The sequence below is a fragment of the Oncorhynchus nerka genome, linkage group LG17 (genome assembly GCF_034236695.1).
Source record: "Oncorhynchus nerka isolate Pitt River linkage group LG17, Oner_Uvic_2.0, whole genome shotgun sequence".
NCBI lineage: Eukaryota > Metazoa > Chordata > Actinopteri > Salmoniformes > Salmonidae > Oncorhynchus > Oncorhynchus nerka.
Genome location: NC_088412.1, coordinates 10,904,526 through 10,928,976, shown reverse-complemented (window position 1 = coordinate 10,928,976; position 24,451 = coordinate 10,904,526). Strand labels below are relative to the sequence as shown.

Genomic DNA, 24,451 nt, shown 5'->3' with positions numbered 1-24,451 from the left:
ATAAACTTGCAAACATTTCTAAAAACCAGTTTTCGCGTTGTTATTATGGGGCAATTGTGTGTTGATTCATGAGATAAAATAAGAATTTCATCAGTTTTTAGAATATAAGGCTGTAAAGCTGTAAAATAACAAAATGTTGAAAAAGTCAAGGGATCTGAATACTTTCTGAATACACTGTATTATCACAGCATGGGCTGTATATTTCTTCCCAAAAAACTATTCTACCAAAGGTCAGAGGACACATTCCTCCTCAGAAAGAATGTAACACAAGACCATGAATATGCAGAAATACAAGGCTTTATATGACTTTTTTCTCCATTTTGTCCTTCACACATTCTCTGACGCTGCACAGTATACACAGAGAATACAAAATACACCAAGCTAACAAATCATCGCAAAAAAACACAGCAATGGCAACACAAATACAGTATACGTCACATGCAATCCATTTGTTGTTGTCGATCAGGCCACATGTTTTCATCAACATCACATTTCCTCGATTGCAATGCGTCGAGGAAAGAAATCTCCTTACATGTTGCATCCACGTTTGGCAGCGCTCTGCGGGGATTTCCAAACAACCGGCATTCATTGCGTCTTGGAGGGGCATATTAGAGAGACATATTTCCCTCAGATTACACAGATCCACAAAGAATTCAAAAACAAATCCAATTTTGATAAACTCCCATATCTACTGGGTGAAATTCCAGTGTGCCATCACAGCAGCAAGACTTGTGACCTGTTGCCACAAGAAAAGGGCAACCAGTGTAGAACAAACACCATTGTAAATACAACCCATACTTATGCTTATTTATTTTCCCTTGTGTAACTTTAACCATTTGTACATTGTTACAACACTGTATATATATATATATAATATGACATTTGTAATGTCTTTATTGTTTTTGAAACGTCTGAATGTGTAATGTTCACTGTTCATATTTATTGTTTATTTCACTTTTGTATATTATCCACCTCACTTGCTTTGGCAATGTTAACACATGTTTCCCATGCCAATAAAGCCACTTGAATTGAATTGCTAGTTTTCCCCGATATCCCAGTTGTCTTAAAACGCTTTGAAGCCGGAAGTCGGAGATTTACGAGTTCCCAGTTGTTTTGAACGCTGCATTATACAGGGACACACTGGGCGCGTTCGAGCGGATCACTTTTGTCAAGTCGGTGACAAAGTGTGTTGCTTTCTGGGGATATTGCCCGACTAACTACATGGACTTTACAAAAAACGTGATCAAAGGTCATAACGTTTAGACGGCATACCATTGCAAGTTTCTGCAGTTGCTCTTCACCAACTTCATCCTGCATTGTGGGAGGTTCTATTGTCAACCAATAATGGTTGTTTGACCAAACAGGAACCAATATGTCGCGATTTATATGGTCGCGGCCGGTTACGACAAAGCCTGGGCGCGAACCCAGGGACTCTGATGGCACAGCTGGCGCTGCAGTACAGCGCCCTTAACCACTGCGCCACCCGGGAGGCAAAAATTTTGTTCCTTGAAATACATTTTCGATTTCTACCTCAAATGGAGCACACTTTGTTAATAATAATAGTATTCAATCATAAATTAAATAATGTCATGCCTGATGCACATGTATCAACTAAATAGCATGTTTTTATTTGTTTGGGCTAATGCCTTTTACCTGAGTACATAAATCGGTGATCGGTCGCTCTTTCCCGCCAAACATTCCTTTGTTCATTGAGCAGCTTCGCTGTGTGAGCGAGCAACTAACGCGGCGCAATTCGCGGCCATTTGCGCAGATGCAGGGGGTGCTGGTGACTCTACCTCATGACTAGAAGGGATCCAGCTTTTGTCAAAATAATATTTACATTTTAGCTAACCCGTACCCCTTTCCTAACCTTAACCTAATTTTCCTAACCTGCTGCATAAACTCTCCTAACCTGCTACGAAAAGTCAAATATGACATTATTTTGACAAAAGCTGTATCCCTTCTAGCCATGACCGTCAGTCCACTACCGTTGACGGCGTCATTTATGTTGACAGTTGGGACCACTGGCCGTGGTGGGAAAAGTACCCAGTTGTCATAAAAGTAAAGATTTCTTAATCGAAAATGACTCAAGTAAACGTGAAAGTCACCCAGTAAAATACTACTTGTGTCCAAAAGTATTTGGTTTGACATATACTTAAATATCAAAGTGTAAATGTAATTGCTAAAATATACTTAAGTATCAAAAGTAAACATAGGAAAAATAAAACATTCCTTATATTAAGCAAAGCACCATTTTCTTGTATTTCTTTAATTTACGGATAGAAAGAGGCACATTCCAACACCCAGACATAATTGACAAACGAAGCATTTGTGTTTATAGTGAGTCAGCCAGATCAAAGCCAGTAGGTATGACCAGGGACATAGCCACCGGAAGTAGTTTGGGGGTGAGGCTGCTGCGGGTGAGATGGATACAGGGAACACATTGCCCACGCTGAAGATATCGGTCCGCTAATACAGGACTAGTAAAGGCCCAGTGCACTATTTTTGTGAAAATATTTTAACTAAATGTGTTCGAGTGTTTACCAGTATTTGTAACTTGAGTTTGATCATTGTCTGCACAAAATAGTTAATCTGATAATACTTGTGGAATATAAAAATACATGCTTGATATATGTTTTCCAATTTCTTGAAATACTTATTTCTATGTGAAAACTGAAATGGTCTATTCCTTCCTTTTCCATCTTAGTAGACACCCTTATCCAGAGCAACTTACAGTAGTGAGTGCATTCATCCATGTGACTTACACACACACACACACACACACACATCTTAGTAGACACCCTTATCCAGAGCAACTTACAGTAGTGAGTGCATTCATCCATGTGACTTACACACACACACACACACACACACACATCTTAGTAGACACCCTTATCCAAAGCAACTTACAGTAGTGAGTGCATTCATCCATGTGACTCACACACACACACACACACACACACACACACACACACACACACACACACACACACATCTTAGTAGACACCCTTATCCAGAGCAACTTACAGTAGTGAGTGCATTCATCCATGTGACCTACTTGTTGTGTGTATGTACTGACATGTATGTGTACCTGATACACACACACACACTGCACAAAAAAAGTGGTTGTTTTCCCATGTTATTTGATCAAGAAAAATATTTAATTTGATGTGGATGTTTGATGACAGAGTTTTGTTATTTCTAGATTCCATTAGAATGTCATCACAGAGAAAGAAACAGGGCAACAACTCTCACAATTCCAACTATTGAATCCTGCTAAATTCTGTTTTTAATTATACAACTACCTTTTTTTGCCAAAGCAGAGATGCTACAGACGTCTATATCGGTGGGCTAATACTAGTAAAGGCCCAGTGCACTACATTTGTGAAAATGCAGCACACTCAGCATCCCTACTTTGCATGGCTATGACCAAGGATGTTCTCTTCATAAGTGCGTGAATTTGATTATTTTCCCGTCCGCATTCAACATTTTACGAGTAGAACTACTTTTGGGTGTCAGCGAAAGTGTTTCTTCAGGAATGTAGTAAAGTAAAAGTTGTCAAAAAATATAAATAGTAAAGTACAGATACCCCAAAAAATGACTTAAGTAGTACATTAAAGTATTTTTTTACTTAAGTAGATTACACCACTGAGAAGAGAGAGGGCTTTTTCCACAGTGAATGTATCTGCCCGACTGAATGATCTACAAATAACCCAGCATCATAAATAACTACTCATTATTATTTGTAGATCAGTCAATCAGTCACAATTAGACAGACAGAGATAATGTGTTACAAAAGAGAGAGAGAGAGAGATTCAGACAGACATAATGTGTTACAGGGAGAGAGACAGACAGACAGAGATAATGTGTTACAGAGAGAGAGAGAGAGAGAGAGAGAGAGAGAGAAAGAGAGAGAGTCAGAGAGACAGACATCATGTGTTATATATAGAGAGAGAGTCAGACAGACAGAGATAATGTGTTACAGAGAGAGAGAGTCAGCCAGACAGTCAGACATAGATAATGTGTTACAGAGAGAGAGACAGACAGACAGACAGACAGAGATAATGTGTTACAGAGAGAGAGAGTCAGAGAGACAGAGATAATGTGTTACAGAGAGAGAGAGTCAGCCAGACAGTCAGACATAGATCATGTGTTACAGAGAGAGAGTCAGCCAGACAGTCAGACATAGATAATGTGTTACAGAGAGAGAGACAGACAGACAGACAGACAGACAGACAGAGATAATGTGTTACAGAGAGAGAGAGTCAGACAGACAGAGATAATGTGTTTACAGAGAGAGAGAGAGTCAGAGAGACAGAGATAATGTGTTACAGAGAGAGAGAGTCAGCCAGACAGTCAGACATAGATCATGTGTTACAGAGAGAGAGAGAGAGAGAGAGAGTCAGATAGACAGACATAATGTGTTATATATAGAGAGAGTCAGACAGACAGAGATAATGTGTTACAGAGAGAGAGAGTCAGCCAGACAGTCAGACATAGATAATGTGTTAGAGAGAGAGAGAGTCAGACAGACATGTTACAGAGAGAGAGAGTCAGACAGACAGAAAATAATGTACTTTTTACTACATAAATCATCCCTGACCCCCAAAAGTACTCGTTTCATTTTGACAGGGAAATGGTCCAATTCACACACTTATCAAGAGAACATCCCTGGTCATCTCTACTGCCTCTGATCTGGAGGACTCACTAAACACAAATGCTCTGTTTGTAAATTATGTCTGAATGTTGGAGTGTGTCTCTGTCTATTCCCCCCTCCTCATTTAAAAAAAATGGTACCTTCTGGTTTGCTTAATATAAGGAATTTGAAATTATTTATACTTTTTATACTTAAGTACAATTAAAACCAAATACTTTTAGACTTTTACTCAAGCAGTATTTTACTGGGTGACTTTCACTTTTACTTGAGTCATTTTCTATTAAGGTATCTTTACTTTTACTCAAGTAGTATTTTACTGGGTGACTTTCACTTTTACTTCAGTCATTTTCTATTAAGGTATCTTTACTTTTACTCAAGTAGTATTTTACTGGGTGACTTTCACTTTTACTTCAGTCATTTTCTATTAAGGTATCTTTACTTTTACTCAAGTATGACATTGGGGTACTTTTTCTACCGCTGACAAAAAACACTCAGTGACACGATATGCAACAAATAACTGTTTACTATCCATCAGGGAAATATCAAAATAATCTAAAAATGGAACACAGTCTCCTGAATGATCATATAACATGACTATCCATATGATCATAGCATGTACACCTAATCTGTATAGACCTGTGTGGCGCAGCGGTCTAAAGGCACTGCATCTCTGTGCAAGAAGCATCACTACAGTCCCTGGTTTGAATCCGGGCTGTATCACATCCGGCTGTGATTGGGAGTCCCATAGAGCGGCGCATAATTGGCCCAAGTTTGGATGGTGTAGGCCGTTATTGTAAATAAGAATTTGTTCTTACCTAGTTACATTAAAAATATATATATATTATATTTATCCATGGCAATGATATTAACATTAACCTCACCTCATGTAATTTATATATCCATATTGTTATTGTAGTACAGGATACATATTAACACGCATGCAGAAGGTAGATCGGGGGTCAATGAGAAATGACTTTCAAATGCTGCGAAGCAATATGCATGACCCAAAAACCATATGGAATATGGAATACTGCTGTCTGTCAAACGGACTGCAGTTCTGGTCTCCTAGGATGCATCTGAAATGGCACCCTATTCCATTCAGTTAAGACCAGGTTAGCGTCTCAAATTGCTTCCTATTCCCTGTACAGTGCACCAGAAGTAGTTCACTACATAGGGAATAGGGTGCCATTTCAGACCAGACAACAGAGCATTGTATTGGTAATATTGGTAAGCTTGGACACAGCTGTGTTTAACATCAATAAACCAAAACATACTGTTGTGTCCCTTATGTTCACGGCATTGGCACACGGTCTGGTCTGACTCACAAATTCACCAGAACCACACCTATTGACTGACTACAATCAGAAACGTTGTTTTGTTCTGTTGCACGTACAGTGAAGAACCAAGGCTTCTGTCAACCTAACAGAGCATGTTACTACAGACGGACACGGTAAACGTAAAGGATTGTAGCCTGGTTTAACCAGATTGGATGATGCGCTCACCATTGTTTCGCTATCAACGGTGAAATGTATTGACATCAGGAGATCAGATGTCAGGCTAAAGGGATTATAGTCTACTGGACTAGATACTGAATACAATGTTATTTTGCTGGTGCAGTATTATTAACAATCCATTTTTATCATCCGCAGATATATATCTTTACAAATGTGTCCTATTCTGCTCTTACTGGCAAGGGCACATGCTATTTAAACAAGGCCAATGTACAGTATATAAACTGAGGTTTATCAAGTTGATCTGTAAATTCATGTTTTTTATCGCTCCAGTGTGTTTAAGTGAATCCAACGAGCACGGAGTTGAAAATTCTGGTTTGAGAAAAAATATATATAATATATTATTCAATGATGAGAATAAAACCCATTAGAAGCCTTTTATACACCAACGACTGTGGAGAGACAGAAAGAGCAGAGCTGCATATACACTCTGCCTCATATACCTTCTAGAACATATACACTCTGCCTCACATACCTTCTAGAACATATACACTCTGCCTCACATACCTTCTAGAACATATACACTCTGCCTCACATACCTTCTAGAACATATACACTCTGCCTCACATACCTTCTAGAACATATACTCTGCCTCACATACCTTCTAGAACATATACACTCTGCCTCACATACCTTCTAGAACATATACACTCTGCCTCACATACCTTCTAGAACATATACACTCTGCCTCACATACCTTCTAGAACATATACACTCTGCCTCACATACCTTCTAGAACATATACACTCTGCCTCACATACCTTCTAGAACATATACACTCTGCCTCACATACCTTGTAGAACATATACACTCTGCCTCACATACCTTGTAGAACATATACACTCTGCCTCACATACCTTCTAGAACATATACACTCTGCCTCACATACCTTGTAGAACATATACACTCTGCCTCACATACCTTGTAGAACATATACACTCTGCCTCACATACCTTCTAGAACATATACACTCTGCCTCACATACCTTCTAGAACATATACACTCTGCCTCACATACCTTCTAGAACATATACACTCTGCCTCACATACCTTCTAGAACATATAACCTCTGCCTCACATACCTTCTAGAACATATACACTGCCTCACATACCTTCTAGAACATATACACTCTGCCTCACATACCTTCTAGAACATATACACTCTGCCTCAAATACCTTCTAGAATTTATATAGGAAAATTATAACAACAACAACAAAAGTTTTGAGAAATATTTAAAATAAAATCATATTGAACATCATCACACAATCAGACAAGACAATTCACTGTTTTTTTAGTTTTTTTTAAATATCTGGCATTCATGTACACATCTTCACATTTGTTTCAAGTCTAATATTGTATTACACATTTTTGTAATATCCATCTTTTACATTTTCAGAGTTAACTTTCTTGAGACTAAAACATTTTCCACTGCAGTCAAATGTAGCTATGCGGTAGTTCCATCTCTAAATGAAAACATCGATACTCATAAAGGCTACAGTTATTTTCTTCCCGTTTCAGTTCATAAAATGAGATGTTTGTATAAACAATATTCAATGTTTTCTATATATACCATAATCACATCTATACTCACGTACTAACGTTGACAGCCACATTTTATGTTTTCACTTGTAAAGGTTAAACTCCACCATTACCCAGCAGGAAAAACTGTTTGAAATGATGTTACGATGACATCATTACAACCAGATTTGCCCCCTGGGTAATGTAGTCTTTTTTTATTATTTTTTATTTAAAGCATTTGCTTCACAGGGTTCACTTTAGGATTAGTGAGAGGATTGACCAATGGGAATAAACATTCATAACATCTAACATCTGTCCATCTACAAATAGCAAATACTATATCTTCAATGGGGAATTAAGACTACGTTTTGTAAATGTTCCATTGTTTCCATCATTCCCTTCTGCCCCCTATAGACAGAACTACCTGCCCCCTATAGACAGAACTATCTGCCCCCTATAGACAGAACTATCTGCCCCCTATAGACAGAACTATCTGCCCCTTCACAGACGGAACAATTTTTTTCACCTACTCCAGAGTAGCCTAGTGGTTAGAGAGTTGGACTGAGTAAATGGAAGGTTGCAAATTCAAACCCCCGAGCTGACAAGGTACAAATATGTCATTCTTCCCCTGAACAGGCAGTTAACCCACTGTTCCTAGGCTGTCATTGAAAATAAGAATGTGTTCTTAACTGACTTGCCTAGTTAAATAAAGGTAAAATAAACTGGGTTTACAGTAGTCATAGACTTATCTGGAATGTTCCATCCTATACGTAAGACCTTAACACTGTACATGTGTGCTTAAATTGGTTGTTATTATTAAACATCTATTAATTATTTCACTTGTAGTCAACAGAATAACATGCTCGCTCAAAACACACTCCCCATAACCTGAAATAAATCTGAAAATGTTGAGGAATTGAACACCTCTAATATGGCTAATGTTGACGACGCCAACAGAACGTCTGGTATTTCTACTGTAGACAGACTAACATGTAGCCATCTAGCAACTAGCTAAGATCTACATTTTAAAAAACTGATGAATACAATAAAGTCATTTTATGTCTAAAACAAAGTAGATGTCTATTCCTGAGAATCTAAGTGATACAAAATCAAAATTCAACATGGACAAAATTGTGATAATCCTTTTTAAATAGGATTAAATTCGATCTTTCTGCATTTTTGTCATGTCCATGTGGCAAAACTGCATCCTTGACAATAATAAAGTACTGCAAAAACAAGTATAAACTGTTTTTCAAAAACATGACAGAACATCACAAGCCTACCCCACTAGGTCCCTGTGTGGATCAGTTGGTAGAGCAGGGCACTTGCAATGTCAGGGTTGTGGGTTCAAATCCCACGGGGGACAAGTACAAACATAAAGTACAAAAAAATGTATGCTCACTATTGTAAGTTGCTCTGGATAAAGTGTCAAGTCAAATGTACTTAAACTAATATTTTTTTTTGAAACGTTGCAATGGCTCTAGTAAGACAGTGTTGGGTTCTTCTATTCAAAGCTAATGAGCATTACAGGGCAGTGCAAGTGTCTGTCTGGCACATGGAAGCAGAGAAATTAATCTTGTGTGTGCGCGCGTGTGTGTGTAATATGTTATTACTATGTGTAATAACTATGTGCATGTTAGGAGATAGGTGTTCAGAGTTTTGTAAAATTATTATTCCTACATTTAGGAAAAACCTTTTGAAGCAAAATCAAAACAGTATGACACATTTTAATATATACAGTGGGGAGAACAAGTATTTGATACACTGGCAATTTTGCAGGTTTTCCTACTTACAAAGAATGTAGAGGTCTATAATTTTGTATCAAATTAATTTCTTAAAAATCATACAATGTGATTTTCTGGATTTTTGTTTTAGATTCCGTCTTCTCTCACAGTTAAAGTGTACCTATGATAAAAATTATAGACTTCTACATGCTTTGTAAGTAGAAAACCTGCAAAATCGGCAGTGTATCAAATACTTTGTCTCCCCACTGTATATATTTTTGTTATCTAAGAATTATCTGAATGTAATCGTGAATTGTGGTTCTCATTTGATGATCATCCCTTTTCATCTCCCCTGTCTGTCCATCACCTAGCCTGGGAGGCTCGGTTTCTGCTCTCATAACAACTGACGCGAGATCAGAAACAGACTGTCACCCTGGCTATTCCTCACCCCTTACCTCCCACCCTCTCCTCCTCCCTGCCCTACATGCCCGGGTCGTCATAATTGTAGGTGGGTGCCTGTGAGTACTGGGGCTGCTGCTGCTGCATGGCTCCCTGCGCCACCCCCACAGCGGCCTGCTGCGCTGCCTGCTGGACGTGAGGGTTCTTCCAGGCCCCAGTGGTCCACTCCTCCTGGGCTTTACTCATACTGCCCCCAGTCCCACGGTACATGTTGTGCACCTGGAGAGAGAGTCAGGGAGATGGTGTTAGCGTGAGTTGTATTACTGTAGCACAAACAGAGGACACAATAAAGAGTACTGTCTTTGCTCATGTTGTGCCTGGTGCTACAACACATGTTGTCCCTACTACAGTACATGTTGTCCCTGGTGTTACGGTACATGTTGTCCCTGCTACAGTACATGTTGTCCCTGGTGTTACGGTACATGTTGTCCCTGGTGTTACAGTACATGTTGTCCCTGGTGTTACGGTACATGTTGTCCCTGGTGCTACAACACATGTTGTCCCTGCTACAGTACATGTTGTCCCTGGTGTTACGGTACATGTTGTCCCTGCTACAGTACATGTTGTCCCTGGTGTTACGGTACATGTTGTCCCTGCTACAGTACATGTTGTCCCTGGTGTTACGGTACATGTTGTCCCTGGTGTTACAGTACATGTTGTCCCTGGTGTTACGGTACATGTTGTCCCTGGTGGTACGGTACACGATCTCCCTGGTGTTACGGTACATGTTATGCCTGGTGTTACGGTACATGCTGTCTCTGGTGTTACGGTACATGATGGCCCTGGTGTTACGGTACATGTTATGCCTGGTGTTACGGTACATGATGTCCCTAGTGCTACGGTACATGATGTCCCTGGTGTTATGGTACATGTTGTCCCTGGTGTTATGGTACATGTTGTCCCTGGTGTTATGGTACATGTTGTCCCTGGTGCTACGGTACATGATGTCCCTGGTGTTACGGTACATGATGTCCCTGGTGTTACGGTACATGATGTCCCTGGTGCTACGGTACATGTTGTCCCTGGTGTTATGGTACATGTTGTCCCTGGTGCTACATGTTGTCCCTGGTGTTATGGTACATGTTGTCCCTGGTGTTACGGTACATGTTGTCCCTGGTGTTATGGTACATTAGGTCCCTGGTGTTACGGTACATGTTATGCCTGGTGTTACGGTACATGTTATGCCTGGTGCGACGGTACATTATGTCCCTGGTGCTACAGTACATGTTGTCCCTGGTGTTATGGTACATGTTGTCCCTGGTGCGATGGTATATGTTATGCCTGGTGCGATGGTACATTATGTCCCTGGTGTTACGGTACATGTTGTCCCTGGTGTTACAGTACATTATGTCCCTGGTGTTACGGTACATGATGTCCCTGGTGTTACGGTACATGATGGCCCTGGTGTTACGGTACATGTTGTCCCTGGTGTTACAGTACATGATGGCCCTGGTGTTACGGTACATGTTGTCCCTGGTGTTACGGTACATGATGTCCCTGGTGTTACAGTACATGATGCCCCTGGTGTTACGGTACATGTTGTCCCTGGTGTTACAGTACATGATGTCCCTGGTGTTACGGTACATGTTGTCCCTGGTGTTACAGTACATGATGGCCCTGGTGTTACGGTACATGTTGTCCCTGGTGTTACAGTACATGATGTCCCTGGTGTTACGGTACATGTTGTCCCTGGTGTTACGGTACATGATGTCCCTGGTGTTACAGTACATGATGCCCCTGGTGTTACGGTACATGTTGTCCCTGGTGTTACAGTACATGATGTCCCTGGTGTTACGGTACATGTTGTCCCTGGTGTTACAGTACATGATGGCCCTGGTGTTACGGTACATGTTGTCCCTGGTGTTACGGTACATGTTATGCCTGGTGTGATGGTACATGTTGTCCCTGGTGCTATACCTATTTACCCTTATTCAGGTGCAAAACTTTCACTGGGGATGGGGGGGGGGGGCATGTCCCCCTCACATTCTGAAATTGCATTTTTGTCACCCGTAGTTTTATCATAGTAATGTGATACAAAATGAGGCAACGGTGTGCTTCAGGACCATGCGGACGCCTCCGAGCTGTTGGGTAGGCTGTTTGGAGTGTTTATCCGACCGGATAAAATAAAATGTCCCCCCTCACTTCTAAAACCAAAGTTGCGCCCCCTGCCCTTATTTACCAGGTAAGTTGTTGTGCATCTGAAGAGAGAGACAGACTGAGAGAGAGATTTATAGAGCACTGGTCCGGTGCCACTGTACATGAAGCAACACAAACATAGGCATAGACACACACACACACACAAAAGTACACATGGATTTTGTACTGTAGATATGTGGTAGTGGCCTGAGGGCACACAGTGTGTTGTGAAATTAATGGGGATCCATAATAAACCCCAAGAAGAGTAGCTGCTGCCTTGGCAGGAACTAATGGGGATCCATAATAAACCCCAGGAAGAGTAGCTTTTGCCTTGGCAGGAACTAATGGGGATCCATAATAAACCCCAGGAAGAGTAGCTGCTGCCTTGGCAGGAACTAATGGGGATCCATAATAAACCACAGGAAGAGTAGCTGCTGCCTTGGCAGGAACTAATGGGGATCCTTGTGCTTCCTGGAGAGAGTCGGGGAGAGATTGAGATGGTGTTTGAGATATATTTATAGTACCTTAAGTAAAACACAGTACAGGCCATATATATTACTTGTCCATCAACTATGTAGTCGACAAGTCAGGGATATTTATTAAATATTTTTTACTCTTTTATATTTAGGGAATCTATTGGGCTCCCGAGTGGTGCAGTGGTCTAAGGCACTGCATCTCAGTGCTAGAGGTGTAGCTACAGTCCCTGGTTCAATTCCAGGCTGTATCACACCCGGCTGTGATTGGGAGTCCCTTAGGGCTGCGCACAATTGGCCGGGGTAGGCCGTCATTGTAAATAAGAATTTGTTCTTAACTGACTTGCCTAGTTAAATAAAAGTACACTTTTATTTTTTTACAGGGATATTAATGAACATTTCGGTGTTCACATCAATGAAGGGTAAATATGCCTGAGTTAGCAGAAGAGATCATATTCACCCGCCTGTAGTACCTGAGATGTGAGTCATATTACAGCCAAAGTCAAACTAAAGCTTGTAAGAAAGAAATACGGTCTTTGCTGTAAATTAGATCCGGGCCTGAATACATAGTGTCTACAGTAGGAGTGCTGATCTAGGATCAGATCCCTCCTGTCCATTTCCTGTCTTATTCATTCTGATATAAAAGGCTCCTCTACTCTAAGACACTTTATGAATGTGGGCCCTGATCTCCTTTTACTATAGCAGCCCATCAAGTTGTTGTCCTCTTCAGGTCAAAGACACTAAAGGATGCAGAGATCTGATCTCCTGTTATTATAGCAGCCCGTCAAGTTGTTGTCCTCTTCAGGTCAAAGACACTAAAGGATGCAGAGAGATCTGATCTCCTGTTATTATAGCAGCCCGTCAAGTTGTTGTCCTCTTCAGGTCAAAGACACTAAAGGATGCAGAGATCTGATCTCCTGTTATTATAGCAGCCCGTCAAGTTGTTGTCCTCTTCAGGTCAAAGACACTAAAGGATGCAGAGATCTGATCTCCTGTTATTATAGCAGCCCGTCAAGTTGTTGTCCTCTTCAGGTCAAAGACACTAAAGGATGCAGAGATCTGATCTCCTGTTATTATAGCAGCCCGTCAAGTTGTTGTCCTCTTCAGGTCAAAGACACTAAAGGATGCAGAGAGATCTGATCTCCTGTTATTATAGCAGCCCATCAAGTTGTTGTCCTCTTCAGGTCAAAGACACTAAAGGATGCAGAGATCTGATCTCCTGTTATTATAGCAGCCCGTCAAGTTGTTGTCCTCTTCAGGTCAAAGACACTAAAGGATGCAGAGAGATCTGATCTCCTGTTATTATAGCAGCCCATCAAGTTGTTGTCCTCTTCAGGTCAAAGACACTAAAGGATGCAGAGAGATCTGATCTCCTGTTATTATAGCAGCCCATCAAGTTGTTGTCCTCTTCAGGTCAAAGACACTAAAGGATGCAGAGAGATCTGATCTCCTGTTATTATAGCAGCCCGTCAAGTTGTTGTCCTCTTCAGGTCAAAGACACTAAAGGATGCAGAGAGATCTGATCTCCTGTTATTATAGCAGCCCATCAAGTTGTTGTCCTCTTCAGGTCAAAGACACTAAAGGATGCAGAGATCTGATCTCCTGTTATTATAGCAGCCCGTCAAGTTGTTGTCCTCTTCAGGTCAAAGACACTAAAGGATGCAGAGAGATCTGATCTCCTGTTATTATAGCAGCCCGTCAAGTTGTTGTCCTCTTCAGGTCAAAGACACTAAAGGATGCAGAGAGATCTGATCTCCTGTTATTATAGCAGCCCGTCAAGTTGTTGTCCTCTTCAGGTCAAAGACACTAAAGGATGCAGAGAGATCTGATCTCCTATTATTATAGCAGCCCGTCAAGTTGTTGTCCTCTTCAGGTCAAAGACACTAAAGGATGCAGAGAGATCTGATCTCCTGTTATTATAGCAGCCCATCAAGTTGTTGTCCTCTTCAGGTCAAAGACACTAAAGGATGCAGAGATCTGATCTCCTGTTATTATAGCAGCCCGTCAAGTTGTTGTCCTCTTCAGGTCAAAGACACTAAAGGATGCAGAGAGATCTGATCTCCTGTTATTATAGCAGCCCGTCAAGTTGTTGTCCTCTTCAGGTCAAAGACACTAAAGGATGCAGAGAGATCTGATCTCCTGTTATTATAGCAGCCCGTCAAGTTGTTGTCCTCTTCAGGTCAAAGACACTAAAGGATGCAGAGAGATCTGATCTCCTGTTATTATAGCAGCCCGTCAAGTTGTTGTCCTCTTCAGGTCAAAGACACTAAAGGATGCAGAGAGATCTGATCTCCTGTTATTATAGCAGCCCGTCAAGTTGTTGTCCTCTTCAGGTCAAAGACACTAAAGGATGCAGAGAGATCTGATCTCCTGTTATTATAGCAGCCCGTCAAGTTGTTGTCCTCTTCAGGTCAAAGACACTAAAGGATGCAGAGAGATCTGATCTCCTATTATTATAGCAGCCCGTCAAGTTGTTGTCCTCTTCATGTCAAAGACACTAAAGGATGCAGAGAGATCTGATCTCCTGTTATTATAGCAGCCCGTCAAGTTGTTGTCCTCTTCAGGTCAAAGACACGAAAGCTATATTTCCTGGAGAACGTACACCAAGAAAATATGGTCAGAAAGATAAGATGATACAATTGTGGGTTTGTCTTGACAGTTTGCTATTGCCTCAACAGACAAGAGCAGTACTAGAAGTACGGTAGTAGTTAGGAGAAACTGTTTTTTTCAGCTGAATCATATGTTGGAAGTTTACATACACCTTGGCCAAATACATTTAAACATTTATCCTAGTAAAAATTCTCTGTCTTAGGTCAGTTAGGAACACCACTTTATTTTAAGAATGTGAAATGTCAGAATAATAGTAGAGAGAATGATTTATTTCAGCTTTTATTTCTTTCATCACATTCCCAGTGGGTTTACATACACTCAATTAATATTTGGTAGCATTGGCCTTAAATTGTTTAACTTGAGTCAAATGTTTTAGGTAGCTTTCCACAAGCTTCCCACAATAAGTTGGGTGAATTTTGGCCCATTCCTCCTGACAGAGCTGGTGTAACTGAGTCAGTTTCGTAGCCCTCGCCGCTTGCACACGCCTTTTCAGTTCTGCCCACACATTTTCTATGGGATTGAGGTCAGGGCTTTGTGATGGCAACTCCAATACCTTGACTTTGCTGTCCTTAAGCCATTTTGACACAACTTTGGAAGTATGCTTGGGGTCATTGTCTATTTGGAAGACCCATTTGCGGCCAAGCTTTAATTTCCTGACTGATGTCTTGAGATGTTGCTTCAATGTATCCACATAATTTTCCTTGCTATTTTGTGAAGTGCACCAGTCCCTCCTGCAGCAAAGCACCCCCACAACATGATGCTGCCACCCCCGTGCTTCACGGTTGGGATGGTGTTCTTCGGCTTGCAAGCCTCCCCCTTTTTCCTCCAAACATAACTATGGTCATTATGATCAAACAGTTCTATTTTTGTTTCATCAGACCAGAGGACATTTCTCCAAAAAGTATGATCTTTGTCCCCATGTGCAGTTGCAAACCTTAGTCTGTTTTTTTTATGGAGGTTTTGGAGCAGTGGCTTCTTCCTTGCTGAGCGGCCTTTCAGGTTATGTTGATATAGGGACTCATTTTACTGTGGATATAGATACTTTTGTACCTGTTTTCTAAGTCATCTTCACAATGTCCTTTGCTGTTGTTCTTTTCACACCTAAGTACATTCATCTCTAGGAAACAGAACTCTCCTTCCTGAGAGGTATGACGGCTGCGTGGTCCCATGGTGTTTATACTTGCGTACTATTGTTTGTACAGATGAACGTGGTACCTTGAAAATTGCTCCCAAGGATGAACCAGACTTGTTTTTCTGAGGTCTTGGCTGATTTCTTTTGATTTTCCCATGACGTCAAGCAAAGAGGCACTGAGTTTGAAGGTAGGCCTTGAAATACATCCACAGGTACACCTACAATTGACTCAAATGATGTCAATTAGCCTATCAGAAGCTTCTAAAGCCATGACATAATTTTCTGGAATTTTCCAAGCTGTTTAAAGGCACAGTCAACTTAGTGTATGTAAACTTCTGACCCACTGGAATTGAGATACAGTAAATTATAAGTGAAATAATCTGTCTGTAAACAATTGTTGGAAAAATGACTTGTGTCATACACAAAAGCACAAAGTAGATGTCCTAACCGACTTGCCAAAACTATAGTTTGTTAACAATAAATTTGCGGAGTGGTTGAAAAACTAGTTTTAATGACTCCAACCTAAGTGTATGTAAACTTCCGACTTCAACTGTATCTACAGAAACCACACTGCACATATTGCTAGAGTCCATTATACTCTAGTCAGAGTGAGAAACGTGTTGCTAGAGTCCATTATACTCTAGTCAGAATGAGAAACGTGTTGCTAGAGTCCATTATACTCTAGTCAGAATGAGAAACGTGTTGCTAGAGTCCATTATACTCTAGTCAGAGTGAGAAATGTGCAAGTCAGGGCTTTAGAGTAAAGTGTGGAAGTTATGGTAGAACATTACAAGATTATGTTTTAATATTGTTGTTATGTATCAAATACTTTGATTAGTACTCTCTGATCTGTGTCTGTGGGACTGAGTTGGGCCTCTTCCCTTGAATGATTAGTGTATGTGAAAGGCTGGCCTGTCTGCCAGGGCCAGGTGAACCGTCCAGTTTCTCTCTCACATGCAGATGAACACTGGACTTGTGAGGAGGATCCAGTGTCCCATTGTTGCATTAGTATCTGTGTGTTATTAAGGAGTGCCAAGCTGAGAAGATGACCCTGTATAAACAAGCAGTAAAATGACCTAGAGACAGAAACCTGGCGACATGTAAATCTCGTTGTCTGTTACTCGATAACACAATGTACCTTCGTATAATTCTACACATCTGTTGATTGTCATGAACATTCAGGAGGATGTACTTTGCCTTGAAGAGCTGTGACCTAAATCTGCTGGTGGGTTCTCAGCGATCCCCTCCGGATGATTGTTGACCAGCTCCATTATTGCTGTATGTTTGTATGTTTGACTGTACGTTTGTTTTTACTCCACGTGTAACTCTGTGTTGTTGTTTGTGTCACACTGCTTTGCTTTATCTTGGACAGGTCGCAGTTGTAAATGAGAACTTGTTCTCAATTGGCCTCCCTGGTTAAATAATGGTGAAATAAAAAATGTTAAATAAAGGTGATTTTTTAATATATTTTTTTATAATTAAATAATAACGTTTGATTGTTTTGAAGAAATCTAAAATTCTCTCTCCTTTGGACAGAAATATTCCACAACAAAGTGAAAATATATGTAGCACACACACACACACACACATAGTACTATGGTACCTTGGTGAGCCCGGTGAAGGAGAGGATAGCCATGGCAGTGAACATGATGGTGGGGATCAGCATGACTACAGCGGAGCCTATATTGGTGCTGAAGAAGGTGATGGTAGCCAGCCAGCCACTGGAGGAAGGAAATAGGAAGAAAACCACAACAAGGTCACAGCAAGTCCACACCTGTTCTAAAGGCAGGCTTTCCCTAATGATAACAATACTATCAGCTGTTAGGCCTACGGACGAAAATCAGGACAATCAATCAAGCAAATCAATCAAACTGTATAGCCCTTTTTTACATCAACAGTGGTCACAAAGTGACCCGATCTAGAACCCCAAAGAGCAAGGAGAAGTGGCAAGGCAACTATGGAGGAACCTTTCCCTAGAAGGATGTAACCTTGAGCGGAACCGGAGGGCCATACTATCAAAGCCAATGGGCGTGACTCTCCCACAAATAAAAAAAAACATTGGTGTTTTATCAGGCTTTTTCCAAGTAAAAAAAAACAACAAAAAAACATGACATTTTGGCCATCAATGGCCTTCATCAGACTGAACCTAGAAGGAAGAAACCTTGAGAGGAACCAGATTCCTGAGAGGACACCCAGGCTCCATCCTTACCAGATGCCCCAGCCTGGAATGCCTATACACTGGATGATGCTGATCACCACCTGGGCCATGAACACGAAGAAGAACGCCATGAAGTTGAAAGAGCTGTCAGTCCTACAAGGGGGGGGGGAGAAGTAAATCCAATCAGAAATCCAGGATTTAACCTAGACAGTGGAGGCTGCTGAGGGGAGAGAACGGCTCATAATAATGGCCGGAACAGAGCAAATGGAATGGCATCCAACACCTGGAAACCATGGAAACCATGTGTTTGATGTATGTGATACCATTCCACTGATTCCACTCCAGTCATTACCACGAGACCGTCCTCCCCAATGAAGTTATCACCAGCCTCCTGTAACCACTGTATATCTGGGGGGGAATAGCCTGAAGAAAGGGTTTACTCACGTCTCTCTGCCTCATCTAATGTAACACGGGCTGCGTTCAGTAAGTCAGAATGGTGTTCCAACGTTTAATTCAACAAAGACAGTACTGAACGACCAAAACGTTGGCGAACGTTAAACCATACTGAACGCACCCCAGATGTCAGAAAGAAGGATGTACTTACTTGAAGGCCTTGTAGATGGGTCTGAACCAGCACACGTAGGAGCAGGGGGTGAACAGGATGAGCCACAGAATAGCCATGCCAAAGTTAGTGGCTCCGCCCCCGCCGCACATCCATGCCAGGCAGCCAATCAGATTGACCGCCAAGGTGGCACTGTTGACTGTAATGATCACAGGTGGTCAAAAAAGGTTAAATAATGATATTAACGGTGGACCTTGCATTATTTACAATGCAGTAGCATTGGTCATGTTTTTAAATTTAATTTATTTAACCATTCAGGTCAATTAAAAACAAATTCATATTTACAATGATGGCCTGGTGTTCATTAGGGCATGCAACGGTAATGGAGAATGAGGGTGTCTGATTGGACAAGTCCAGGTCGTCCCTCTCTGTTTCAGTCTGTTTTCAACGGATTGGTGACAACTAAACAGGACCATCATGTTACTGTTTTCCCATTTCCTGTTAGTACAATTCCATTGTCTGGGACGGGGACCTTATGTAATTAAAGTACAACAGCACCGTCTGTTATTGGATGATTAATCTAGCAAAGTAAAGTTTAACTGGTTGCTTCAGATTTGTATGACAGTTCGCAGAGACAGGAAAGGTAACTTTATGATTTTGTATCTTCAGTATAGGGGAGAGATCTCTATGGTCTGTGTCCCAAATATAAATATTGAACGATAAAGAGAATATGCTGTAATTTGTATGATTTGTATTAAAAAAAAACACAAAATGAAAAAGCCATCTATTCAACACACAATACAGTGACTACTAGGCTAAAGGGCACAAACTAATGATAAACTATTGGGATTATTTCTAACATATATGTCACAGGACTTACTTATACAATCCCCAACCTGAATGATAATGCAAATGAAATGAAAATGATAATGAAAGGTATACAATCATCCATCTATAAAGATTACCATTGAAACTATTAGCTGCATTTTCAGCTCTTGTTGTCAAGCCAACGGTATAGATGGGAGGCTTTGAACTAGCGGATGTTGATTTAGATGAAAAACCATGTCAAGTAACAATTCTTGGCTGGATGCCTGAAAGTCTTATCAAAGAGCTTCAAACCAGCTACACCCGCCTTCCTGCTATACCTGTGTTTGTTTCCCATAATGCTTTGGGTGACGTTAAAAGTGATCTGAAAAGAAAGGCCAAACGGTAGCAGTAGCACTTAACAGCTTGCCGTTATGACGTCACTCAAGCAATCTACACAATAAATACGCAAAGGACTTGGTTAGAATGGGCCGGCGCTGCCCGGTACAGCACCAGAACCTCTAATCTTCTACTGCTTGAGTACCGACCAACTCTTGTAGAATATTAGCTCTAATACTTGATGACTAAAACCCAGTTTAACCAAGTTCAGAACTAAAAAGCATTCTCAATGGAAAAAAATGGTGTATAAGGCTTGCTTAATCTGTCTGGGAAACCCTATTTAGTGCACTACTTTTGACCAGGACCCATAGGGTCAAAAGTAGTGCACTAAATAGGGAATAGGGTGCCATTTGGAAGATATCCTGTGGTTAGAGACTGAGTCATCTGTGTCGGTTTCCCAGACAGAACCCTATGGGTCCTGGCCAAAAGTAGTGCACTAAATAGGGAATAAGGTGCCATTTGGAAGACATACTGTGGTTAGAGACTGAGTCATCTGTGTCGGTTTCCCAGACAGAACCCTATTGGTCCTGGCCAAAAGTAGTGCACTAAATAGGGAATAGTGCGATTTGGGATACCAACACACTCACAGATCCATAGGTAGTAGAGCTTCTTGCAGATGGAGCGGTGTACATCTGGGATCTCATTGAAGTCCTGATAGAAACACGGCTTCAGAGGGATGAAGCCAGGCAGGGGAGGGAAATTGTTTTCTGTGGGGGATAAAAGTAAGAGGCTCAGAATTTAACTTACTTAGTTAGTCAAATCTTGAATTAAAAACAAAAATCCAAGATAAAATATTAAAGTTAAAAGTATAAGCATTCAACCTGATCAACACACAAGTTATATTAAAACAGTCAGGTTACGCATTGTGTGCTATAATTGCATGATAGTAAAATGCTTATTAGCTACTTACTACTAATGACTTATATATCTTACAAAAGAGTAGCATGATTCAATATTCAATACAGAAATCACACTCTACAAAATATTCCCACTACTATACCATCCTTGTATGTATAAAGACTGTTCTTACCTGCCATTACAATTTGATATTTTCCTCCAGTTGGAAATAAATATAATTCAGACTAAAACTCAACACCTTAGAAATTATCCTGAAAAGAATATTACATTGTATCAATATTTCAGCAAAGAAACGTATAATTTTATGATCATAAACACCATAACTGCCTTCATATTATTCCAAGCAACAAACCGGTATGTAGGCTATCGGTATGAAATATGAAAAACCTTGAGCGCCCAATGCATGGGTCGGTTAACAGTGAAATTACGCCAAAACCGACTCTCCCTCCCAGTGTGCTTTGCGCTCGTAGCCTTTATAGCCCACCGCCCCCGCACCTACAATATGGGATTACAATCTAACATGTTACATCGATTATGCATAATATTCAATGGCTACAAACCCTACATTCTGATAGCCTCCTGAATACGGCCATTGTTGTCAGTGAGATATACATTGTAGACTGCATAAAATAATCTTTCATTTATTTTAATAAAGTTTGACAGTGTGATGATGGATATTTATGATATTTGCAGCTAACCGTTCAAACACTCATAGGTTGAGGGTGTTTGGATGAAGGGCATTTTCCCAGTATATATTTTTGCACCAAATGGCCCTATACCACCATACTGATAACAAACGATGTTAGGAGAGCACGAATCAATGCAACATTTTACGTTTCTCCGATGTTGTTATTCATTTTAAAGGATGGGCGGGATGTAAGATTCCGCTGTTTGTATGCTACAATTGCATCGTGATGAGCACTACTGTCAATGGAGAAAGGGGCGCCCTTCAGATGAGTAACCGTAGTAGAGACCTAGTTTACGACACGATGGAGTATTTTCAGCAGGACTCAATAAACAAGTCAAACGATTGTACCATTCCTGCCGCATGATTATTCTACATTCTATTAATGCACGGAGCATTTAGTAAATCTATAATTCTCCCAATCGTGTAATTGAAACAGAATGAGTGAATGAAATGAAATGTAAATAAAACGGTATGGATTCGTTACTTTGGAAAGGATCTATCGCTTACCTCTTTTTTTCTTCCAAAACCAGGAATGCTGTTACTATGCAACGTTCTTCAATTGCATTATATGACGATATTCTTTATGAAACACAACACGCGCTGGTGAAATTAAAACGAGAGACATAAATTCTATATTCGATTAAAATCTGCAAAAACCAAACGAGAGTTTGGGGGTAGAAAGCTATTCCGTGACGTGACGTTTCTCCTCTCTCTTTACGCACATACCCGTCCTACTAGGAAATGGTTTGAGGAAACGGAATCGTTGCTGGACAGAACTGTCCAGCAAGAAAACTGCTTACTAGCGGTATTTCACTCTCACTATCTTAAAGGAAAAGTTCACCCATGTTCAGTGTTATATTGTTTTTGTGCATCTCCGAGTGATGCTCTATTGATTCCCTGGGTAGTTTCATGTTTTCATGTGTGTCTAATTTATTGGCGTTCAAGCAGGTAGAAATTCGTCCGGTATGATGTAGCACTGTGATAAAGTCTCTCTCGCTACACTGAAAGTTCATTGGAATAGTACTTTTAGATCGCGAAAACATCTATCATTCCTGTCACTGATGTCAGATTTCAATACTGGCCGATGTCATAACTCGGAAGGATGTCTTCTCTCGAATGAGCCATTGATCATATTTTTTTGCGATATTCCTACCTAGAGAATTCTAGCACATTTGTCCTATTTGTCTACCAGAGATATTATCCAAAGAAGATGGGAATCTAATGAATGAAGAAAGTTTTAACGCCCGACCCAGCAGACAGTCGACCAATCGTGTTCATGTTGTCATGCAACGTAACGCGGTTGCTAAGCTTTTCGTCAAGCAATGCCTTCTCAATATCAGTGTATTTGTCGAATAACGTGCCTATTTTCCTCGAAAGTACGTAATGTCACGATTCCAAAACTATATAATATTACACATAGTAAGTTAATTATCTCACATCTCGGAAAATATTTGTAATGTTAACTTCTTGTTGACGAAATTCGTGATGTTTTTTTTGTTGCTAGCGCTCAATTAGACTCCCATTCAATCATTGAAGGAGAGCGCCCCTTGTCCCAGAATCACACATAATGCACCGCGCGGCCCTTTGACGTGGCATGGGAAACGTTTCCCATCTCCTCAGAAGTGCATCTGCTGTTGCGAATGATCTGCAGTTTGAACACGGTGAGATTGTATTCCTAAATTGATAGTGCAGTTTGTTTAGGCGATTTTATTGCTAACTAGCTACTTTACATGCTGATATTGCAAAAACAAAAAATATTATTTTCACATATTAGCGTTAAGCCTGCACTACTATAGTTTAAAATGTAGATGATAGCTGTTGAGGCGCATAATATCCTACAATTCTCTTTCTCTCTCTCTCTCATTTATATACAGTACCAGTCAAAAGTTTGGACACACCTACTCATTCCAGGGTTGTTCTTTATTTGGACTATTTTCTACATTGTAGAGTAATAGTGAAGACATCAAAACGATGAAATAACACATGGAATCATGTAGTAAACCATTTTTTTTAACAAATCAAAATATATTTTATATTTCAGATTCTTCAAAGTAGACATCCTTTGCCTTGATGACAGCTTTTGCACACTCTTGGTATTCTCTCAACCAGTTAGTCTCAACCAAAGCAGTCATCAAGGAAGAATCTGTTTAACACTTTTTTGGTTACTACATGATTCCATATCTGTTATTTCATCATTTTGATGTCTTCATCAAGATTATTCTAATGTAGAAAATAGTAAAAAAATTATGAAAAACCCTTGAATGAGTAGGTGAGTCCAAACTTATGACTGGTATTTTACTGGTATTATATATATACAGTTAAAGTCGGAAGTTTACATACACCTTGGCCAAATACATTTAAACTCAGTTTTTCACAATTCCATTTAATCCTTGTAAAAATTCCCTGTTTTAGGTCAGTTAGGATCACCACTTTATTTTAGGAATGTGAAATGTCAGAATAGTAGTAGAGATAAATTATTTATTTCAGCTTTTATTTCTTTCATCACATTCCCAGTGGGTCAGAAGTTTACATACACTCAATTAGTATTTGGTAGCATTGCCTTTAAATTGTTTCACTTGGGTCAAACATTTCGGGTAGCCTTCCACAAGGTTCCCACAATAAGTTGGGTGAATTTTGGCCCATTCCTCCTGACAAAGCTGGTGTAACTGAGTCAGGTTTGTAGGCCTCCTTGCTTGCAGACACTTTTTCAGTTCTGCCCACAAATGTTTTATAGGATTGGGGTCAGGGCTTTGTGATGGCCA

The 24,451-nt window shown here is 40.4% G+C and overlaps 1 protein-coding gene across 1 annotated transcript; it reads right to left on the bottom strand.

Annotated features, from left to right (window-relative positions):
• Window positions 1-7,452: 7,452 nt before the first annotated feature.
• Window positions 7,453-22,830, bottom strand: LOC115118559 (secretory carrier-associated membrane protein 5-like). The gene is made up of 7 exons (XM_029647206.2): window positions 22,197-22,830; window positions 21,174-21,252; window positions 20,731-20,850; window positions 18,983-19,139; window positions 18,430-18,531; window positions 17,824-17,941; window positions 7,453-10,088 (listed from the first exon to the last, which is right to left on the bottom strand). Exons 2-7 carry the CDS (start codon window positions 21,178-21,180, stop codon window positions 9,891-9,893), a joined length of 702 nt encoding a protein of 233 aa, XP_029503066.1. The 5' UTR covers window positions 21,181-21,252; window positions 22,197-22,830; the 3' UTR covers window positions 7,453-9,890.
• Between the last annotated feature and the right edge of the window lie 1,621 nt (window positions 22,831-24,451).